Raw genomic sequence first — 8,335 nt, 5'->3', positions numbered from 1 at the left:
GACAAACGAATATAGTATGTTAGGCTGTGACTAAATTCCCCTGCCGCACAACGGCAGTCGTGGTATTTGCTCACAATCGATTATCGCACTTTGCTACGATAGTATGACAGCGCTTTGCTTAAACTACGGTCGAGCCGTGGATGGAATTTGTAACGAAAAAGGGATTTCGTTTGGTGGATCTTGTGCCCTCCAATGTGTGTTTGTTTCAAAACACAAAAAGCGCAAACCATCGTCTGAAGTACCATGAGGCTACGTTTTATTTTCTGGTGCCGGACCGGTACCAATCTGATTTGAATTCATATTTATACTATTGCTTATAGATTTTTGAATGGTCAGACCTACCGCACCCGTATATTGGACATACATTTGTTTGCGAACGAGCGTCCTGCCTTCCGCAGGTCGTGAGGATGCTGGAGTGGAATCAAGTAACGCAAGAACATATCACGCGGTATTCTGCGATCAAGCGAGTTCACTTTTCCGAATGGAAAAAAAAGATAAATTGGAAAATAACAACTTTTTACCGACAACCACAAAACCGCTCCTGCGTTATAAACAAAACTCTGGCGAAGTAAGGAAATCACCAAGGATGTAGGTAGAGGGTACAACAAGTTGGCATAACGAGCAGGCCTGACATGGACTCACCGCACCTTGCCGTGCTCGGCCACAGAAAAAGAAACAACCATCTTTAAAAGGGCCGATCGAGAAAAGTTTGTTTTGCACTGGAGCAATGTAGTGCCTCGTTTGATGGTGCTAGCGTCCGGTCGAGAGCATATGTTTTATATCGACTTGAATCGAATTGAACATACATTCTTTTCCTCCTTTACTGCAGTACACTCGTTCCTGTGTGGCTTTAAGTTTCTCGCGCATTAATTCATTCATACCCACAAGAATCATATATTGCATTGGAAGCTTTCACTCGAATGATTCTTTCAATGTACATATTGAATTATTATAAACGAAGAAACTTATATTAATAATCCATTGTAAAAAATAGTAAGTTACAGATGTACTGTAATACATACTTGCTAATGTTGCGAATGGAATATCGTGCTAAGTTTTGTTTTGTTCATAACTTCCCAACTGGGGTGCTGAAACGTGCTGCTTAAACTTCAAAGCTGACAAATCATAACGTATTCCCAGGAGATCATAACGTATTTCTCCGCGCATATAAGGAAACAATTTTCATTAGCAACACTTGGGAAAACATTACGTCAATACTCTGACAAATTTAGTCCTATTGCGACTTAATGTAAACGGTTGCACACTATCACTCGATCATATTATGTACCGTACATTCGGACAGGTTCATTAATATTCTGTTTTCTTCGTTTTTTATCATACAATATTTCCAGAGCGACAAACTCTCATCTGTCAACATGCTGCTGAGATCGTTACGTTCGTTGTTGTTGGCGTGCCTTCTGTTAGCGTCCTCCCCAAGCATAGATGCTGCGAAGAGGCGATCCCGACTCGATCTACCAATTTCAAAGCCAGCCGATGCACCACTCGAGGACAACCTTGCTACCGCATCCGGTTCAGAGCCGGCGTACGAGCGCGTAGAAGCACCGGCAGCCATCACACCGGCCGCAGCTACCAGTGCAGGCACTTCCGCCGAGACGGAATCGTCCGCCAACGCTAGCGGAAGCGGTAGTTCGGAAAACAGCAGCCAAATGATCGACGAGTACTCGGACGAGGAATGTGATCCGGATTTTATAGCTTTCGAGCTGGTCACCGGGTAAGTTGACGAACGTGGTTGAAACACAGCGCCATCAACATTTTGATTACGTACCTTTCGATCGTATTTGAATTACCAATGAAGAAGAAGTAGCTCAAATTATAAAATGGTGGCATCAAATCAACATCCACACTCATCACTCTAGAACGTTCCCTGATTCCACACCGTTTGCATTCCTTCGCTTTTCCTGATAGGTATGTCTTCTCGGCACCGAACAAGCTTCTTGATTCCATGCCCGGTACGCTGATGCTGACCGACTGCTTGGAAGCTTGTCAGAACAATGATTCATGCGCATCCGTCAACTACGAAACCGGCCTGTGTGTGCTGTTCTCGTCAAACTCTGACAAATTACCAGGTAAGTTGTCGTTGCTGTCAAAAGGGAGAAAAACACACAATACCTTACTCTTGTTCGTTGCTAGTTGGTAGTCTTCAATAATTTAGGTGTATCGTCTATAGAAAACTGCTTTGCTCCGAAGCTGCAGTACTGCAGGTGGATTTTTCCCATTCCACAAAACCTTGTCCCTGGAGACCGCTACAATCTTTGGACCGATAGCATACATCTACAATATGATCGATTGATTGATTTCAAGAAGAAAGAAATTTTACGAGATAGATCACTTTCTTTCCCGCCGGATCGAAACATTGTCTGCCCAATGGACAGAGCGAAGGGCATCCTATTGAGGATGGGACGGATGGTTCATCCCGTTAGAGTCTGGTGTTCTGTTCGTTGGGAGGTCTCTATCGATCACGCTTTTGTTGATCTCCAAACGTTTTGATCCCTCACACAGATGGTTACGCGCCGCACAACAAACAGAACGGAACCTTGATTTTGATCTGGTTCGATTTTCAAAACTTAACCCGTAATGTGGATAAATGATGTCAGGAAAGGTTAAAGATATGGTCTCGGCCTGTGAAAATGTTGATCGTTCATTTAAACATCCCGTTCACTTCCTGGCAAATTGCATTCCCAGTGCACAGATATCATAAAACTCGAAAGCTTCCACTCTTCACCGTAGTGGCGGCTGAAGCAAATGGCTAATCGAAAAGCAATTAACTTGATCAAATTAACAATGATGGGTTACCGAGACGGTATCGACCACCCATAATTGACCGTTCCCATAACCGTTGTTGCGATGGGACCCCGGTTAACCTTAGGGCTTCAGACGATTGTACGAAAGGCTCAACATTTTAGAATAAGTGGTAATAGTAGGGTTTTTTTGGACTATACTTGAGTATATAAACAAAAATATATAAATTCACAAACAAGCGATGAAATCTCTAGCAACAATTAAGATGCGCATTCGTTAGAAGTTGACTCACACAGTGTAAACAACATAGAACAGCAAAGTAGATAGTGTCGAAACAGTCAAATTAAAAGTTATAGCCATTAACTGTGAAAATATAATCGACGATACTGAGATACGACCGCTGGTATCTAAAATCGATGGAGAAAGCCACCTAGGCTTTCTAACAAAAGGTTGGAAAAGCTTCTCAAATCGCGATCGTTTTACCGCTGACCGAACGGTGTGTGGTCATTAGCTGATGCTTCAACACTTCGTCGAACATCCGCACGGGAGTTTTCGCCGTTCCCAGGTAATGTCTGGGACGTTAAGAAAACCGATGCAAGATGTCAGATTTTCTCGCTAGATTCCTATAGAAAAATCGTGATGATTTCCACGTGACATAGTTTCGACGTAAAATTTCTTTTTTATTTCAGTTATTCGTGCGCTTCCATTTCTATCTTGCCCCAAGCCATAACGGGCTAATGATGGACGGGCGAGCACATGGTGAGTTCGCTTTCGCTTGGTCGCGTGATTTGTTCGACAAGGCAGATGGCTCGCAAGTTATGAGCGAAGAATTCACATCACTCACCACTAAAGTGGGTCCCGGGCAAGTGTGTGCGATGATGGCGTTTAAATTCTTGAGCAGAGATGTTATTTATTGTTTCCATACAATGCGGTTGTTAAGCGGTCTGATCTGCTTGTTCTTCCCGGCAGCAGTATGTGCACAAAAGGGGAAAGTAGTTTCATTCATTTTACGATACCCACACCGGTATCGGTTCTTGCTCAGCTATCGAGAGGGAACTTTATTCGCATGCAAAGCTAAACAGCGATGAATCGGCAAAAAAACGCGATGCGGACAATAATAGCGGACCCGAAAGTTATTAGATCTTCCTCATATTCGACCAGTCTGCAAACCTGCAAACGTTCGCATTTCGCTTTTCAACAAGCACATAAATTAGCCATTGTGTATCGGCGCGCAATGAACAAACTGATCGTGTCTTCCCGCTGTCATCATCCTTCCCTCTCGATATCTCTCACGGTAAAGACTTCGTTTAGAAGCATACCGAACCGATGAACCATAGGAAAATCTGTTGAATCGGTCGTAACCATATCGTTTCGTTTGTTTGGCGTGATTTCGGCGCATGTGAACAGCTTCTCCAGCCAGTGATCACCGACCGCGAAGCGGAAGCTTCATCGCTACACGATTCTACGAACCGACGGGCTGCCGTTTTCGGTGACCTTTCGAGAAGCCTAGCGACTAACAGAGAGAAACGCTGTCATGGCGTTTGCATTATCACAGATAAAGTTGCGCAGGTTTCCGCGCCAGCTGCCATGATGCCCTGGGGGCAACGATCGCAAAAACAAACAACCATAATAAAATTGTATCTTTTCGATGATATCTCGACGGGGGGTTGTTCCACCATCCACCGATCGAATTGGCAAAGAAAGAGCAACCGCGTTTGACAACTTTTCTGCTAAAGACAACAGGCCAAAGCATCCTTTTCGGTTCTCATCGCCATCAAATGGGTTGTCCATGATAAAAAAGCAGCACCGTAAACAACAGAAAGAAAAGTTTCCACAAGCGTGGACCATAAATTATGAACCGTCGCATACAACGAGCTTACGCCTTACACTGGTTTCATATAGATTCTACGCTGGTAGATGATTTCTTGATATTGTGTATATGCTGTGAACAGACCTCGGCTACGCGTTGCTCAGTAGTTCAGTGATTTATGCAGTAATATCTTTGAACCGTACGGGCCTTTAGACTGCACACTATCATCCACCAAACCACCTTCACAGATGGATCAGCGTTATGTACGAGGAATATCCCACTGCGAACACCAGAGGCTATCGATCAGCTGCAATGTCACGCTACCGATCTAACTGCCGTGCAGCAATCAAAACATTGGAATGAATTGCAAGCAACCGTTCTTCGGGTTTACGATTCTAATTAAGAGATATAGCATAAATCAGTGCATTACATCTTCCACTATGAGGGCCCTCACTAACGATCCCAGCATAAATAGCGCTCTCGACAATCAAATCCCCACGGCAAAACATTGTTCCCATTCTATCAGATAGTACCGATCCGGGTACGCGAGTGCGTACGCATAGCAGGAAGTCTCATTTGCAGGCAGTGCTGTCGTTAAAATTCTCAGCAACATGCAATTGCGTTGATCGATCGCAACCGAACGGCACACGAAATGTAAGTGGAAAAAATGATACAACCGCGATGAGATGAAACCATGCGGCATGTTTGAAGTCGGTGCAGGTAAGCATGTAGCAAAAGCTCAAACTCATACAAACGTGCACAACGCATGGTTCCAAAGGTTATCGTAAAAACAAAATAGAAAGCTTCATTTTACGTCAACGTCCCCCTACGCGTTCTTTATTCTGAACGGTCACGCGTTTTAGCACGCAGTGTTCTCATGTCAGCATGCATTTCGATTTCGAGAACCATGTACAGCAAGCTAACTGTAACGCTTAGCGGGATATTCTAGCCGACACCGAGCGGTACTTACAACATTCCATCTATTCGTTCGGCAATGTCTGGTTGGTTGGAAAACTAAATCAATTTTTTTTACCCACTGTAAATGGCACTAGATTGATTCGCCGCTAAATCAAACCGCGTATCATTTTCTTCGCGCTGCACGCAAGGCAAATCCCGTCCACGGAACAGGTGAAACTCAAGCAAAAGCATCAAAAGAACGTCCGATGCCGGATGGTGTAACGTTTTTCCTTTTACGCAAAACCTATGTTCCGCTCGATTTTCATCATAAGCATGCCGATTTAAATATAAGACCACCCGCTAGCTAACGATCGTTCCAGCGATTGTTGCTGCAGTGGGATGTGGAGTATGGGAAAGGACAGGAATCGTTCCCCTAACACAACTGGAGGCACAATCTTCTCACCACACAATTGGACATCGCAGCAGGAAATGAAGCTTCCTTTTGATCATAATTTGCTTGCGGCACGCAGGCAGCGCTCTACAGCAGCGTCAACAGTGTCCCGGACCGCCAACGATAATTAATAATTTGTAATTTATCTTTCCACGCCACGTTCTCTGTCACTCTATGCTCCGTGAAACGGAGAGCAGTGCGTCGTGTACATCGTTAGTGGACGGATTCTTAAATCCGGTTCCTTCACGTTGTTTTGGTTTCGAACGCTTCACTACTCTGTCAAAACTATCCTATTACTAGGTTCGTTTCGATGTGTAACACGATTTCTATATTATGCCGATCTTCCCACCCTGAAATGGTTCTGTTCAAATGCAATTGATGTGAATCTTCCCCTCCACACCCAGCAGCCTCTTTCAACCCACCGAACGAGGTTTGCCGGCAAAGAATAAAAATTGAAATGTTATCTCCATTTTACTGTCACCCTTCTGTGTGTACCAATTGCTATAAAAGCACTGCTTCTACCCAAAACCCATTACTTCTACACGGTCACCAACGACATTGACCGTTGCAGCTTCTACGATGGAGCGCTAAAAAAAAGGGTCTATGCAATTCGTGATCGGAACAGGCCAGTACATAAATAAAAATTGGACCGACCCGCGGCTCCACCATCGGGGGCACGCTGCCGCCTGGAAAGAAGTTTCGGTGGCTGGGATGGATATTTCTTTCAAAGGCAGGCAAGAATTTCGATAGTTCGTGATTGTGCATATATAGTGCATTCCCAGGCTTTGCTGCAACATTCTGACCATCGACAACTGGTCGCCCACTCTACCAGTTGCCAGTGAATGATGAGAAGCACGGCAATTTAAGAGATCCACCATTCAAACTCCCCCGTGTTCCAACCCCGTACACCATGGTTCTGAAGTTCTCAGTCCCAACGTCCCATCGTCGGATCGTGAGTCGGTGCCGATATTTGCCGGCTGTTTATTTTTCAAACGATTTTGTTTGTTTTTTCTACCACCCGACTGTTGTGCTGGATGCTGTGTAAGCGGGAAAGAATCTAAACTAAACGCACATAGTATACCTGCTTCGCGGAGGCATTTCTTGTGATGCACGCTGTGACAGGGATGCTCTATTTCTGCCCGATGGTTCATCCTACTCATTATAATTTCCATCAAGCAACATCAAAAATCTCTTCCTTTTACCTAGTACACCCCACCCGAGCCGGGCAGGAATGATCAACACCACTGACACCGATATAGAAGTGAAAGGAAAAACCGCAAACTTATGAGAAAATGGGCACCGCAGCGCCGATGTCTCGGCTGTCTCGTAAATTTAGCCACCAATAGACGCGGCGTTTGTCGTTCCTCTATTCGATTTGGCTCAATTCTTCCACCCTGCTCTGCTTTAACTCTCTGGAGTTCATCTAATTTTCCCACTGGCACTGAGCATGTTGTTATACCAAACCGAACGCGATTCAGCGGATAGGTAGCAACAGGCTGCAAAACGAAGGAAAAATGCTCAAATCTCAAGTGCACACGATTTGTGCCTGCTTCCCTTTATGTGCTAAATCCGCAGAGGATATAATCGGTTGTACGATGCTGGTGCAAAAACGGAAGAACATGAATTCATAATTTATTTGCAAAACGGGAGAAATCGTGGACACCTTGGGGCCGATTTGGTGTCTTTTTTTTTTGGCTCATCTACCCTCTCGTGGTTGACGGTTACAACGCAAAGCGATCGGCGTCACGACGAACCAACCACAGGCCACACATTTAGCCGCGGGAACGGTGCATTCAGTCGTCGCTGATGGGTGCACTAAATCAAACAACAGTAATAGAAATGGGCCTGTAACGACGATGCGCTATCGTTTGCTCATCGTTTCCGGTTTGCACGACCAGCTTTCGCACCGCTTGCCTTGGGGTTTTACTAGACGGTCGCGGCTCGGTACAGCTGGGCCGAACATGTGCACTCTCACTTGCGTTCGAGACGTTATTAAAAGAAGCTTTGGAGAAACGAGTGTTCTTTTTGAATTGACAGTGTTTGAGATAAATCCATCATGTGTATCTGCATTATATGAATGATCATAATATTTACAATACATTATCATTCCACTAAAATTGTACCAAAGGAGATACAATTATTCGATTATGGAAAAGGAATATTCTAAACTGAGATACAAAAAGCCACAATGTTGGGTAATTACAAATCTATCCCGCTGCCGAGGAGCTCGGATACTTTTGCAGCATAGTTTTACCCATTCATAAAACCGAAAATACATTTCATGCAAGCTTAGGCGGCACACAAGAGCACGTTGTTGAAGGAACACTAATTTACACGCTCGTTCCATCCATCCACTCCCATTGGTGCTACAACTCGGGACGAGGGCATCGGTCAAGAAGCTTTTCCAACCAAAGCAT

The 8,335-nt window shown here is 44.6% G+C and overlaps 1 protein-coding gene across 1 annotated transcript in view; it reads left to right on the top strand.

Annotated features, from left to right (window-relative positions):
* The first annotated feature begins 1,343 nt into the window (after nucleotides 1-1,343).
* The window catches only part of LOC128719080 (uncharacterized), a 29,747-nt gene continuing 22,755 nt past the window's right edge, over nucleotides 1,344-8,335 (top strand). Inside the window, exons 1-2 of the mRNA XM_053812700.1 lie at nucleotides 1,344-1,732; nucleotides 1,927-2,087. Of these exons, the coding sequence (XP_053668675.1) occupies nucleotides 1,377-1,732; nucleotides 1,927-2,087 (517 nt within the window). The 5' untranslated portion in view covers nucleotides 1,344-1,376. The remainder of the gene's footprint in view (nucleotides 1,733-1,926; nucleotides 2,088-8,335) is intronic.

This window comes from Anopheles marshallii, chromosome 2 (genome assembly GCF_943734725.1).
Source record: "Anopheles marshallii chromosome 2, idAnoMarsDA_429_01, whole genome shotgun sequence".
In the NCBI taxonomy this organism is placed as follows: Eukaryota; Metazoa; Arthropoda; class Insecta; order Diptera; family Culicidae; genus Anopheles; species Anopheles marshallii.
The sequence above is the reverse complement of the archived record's forward strand: the minus strand, read 5'-3'. Positions and strand labels throughout refer to the sequence as shown.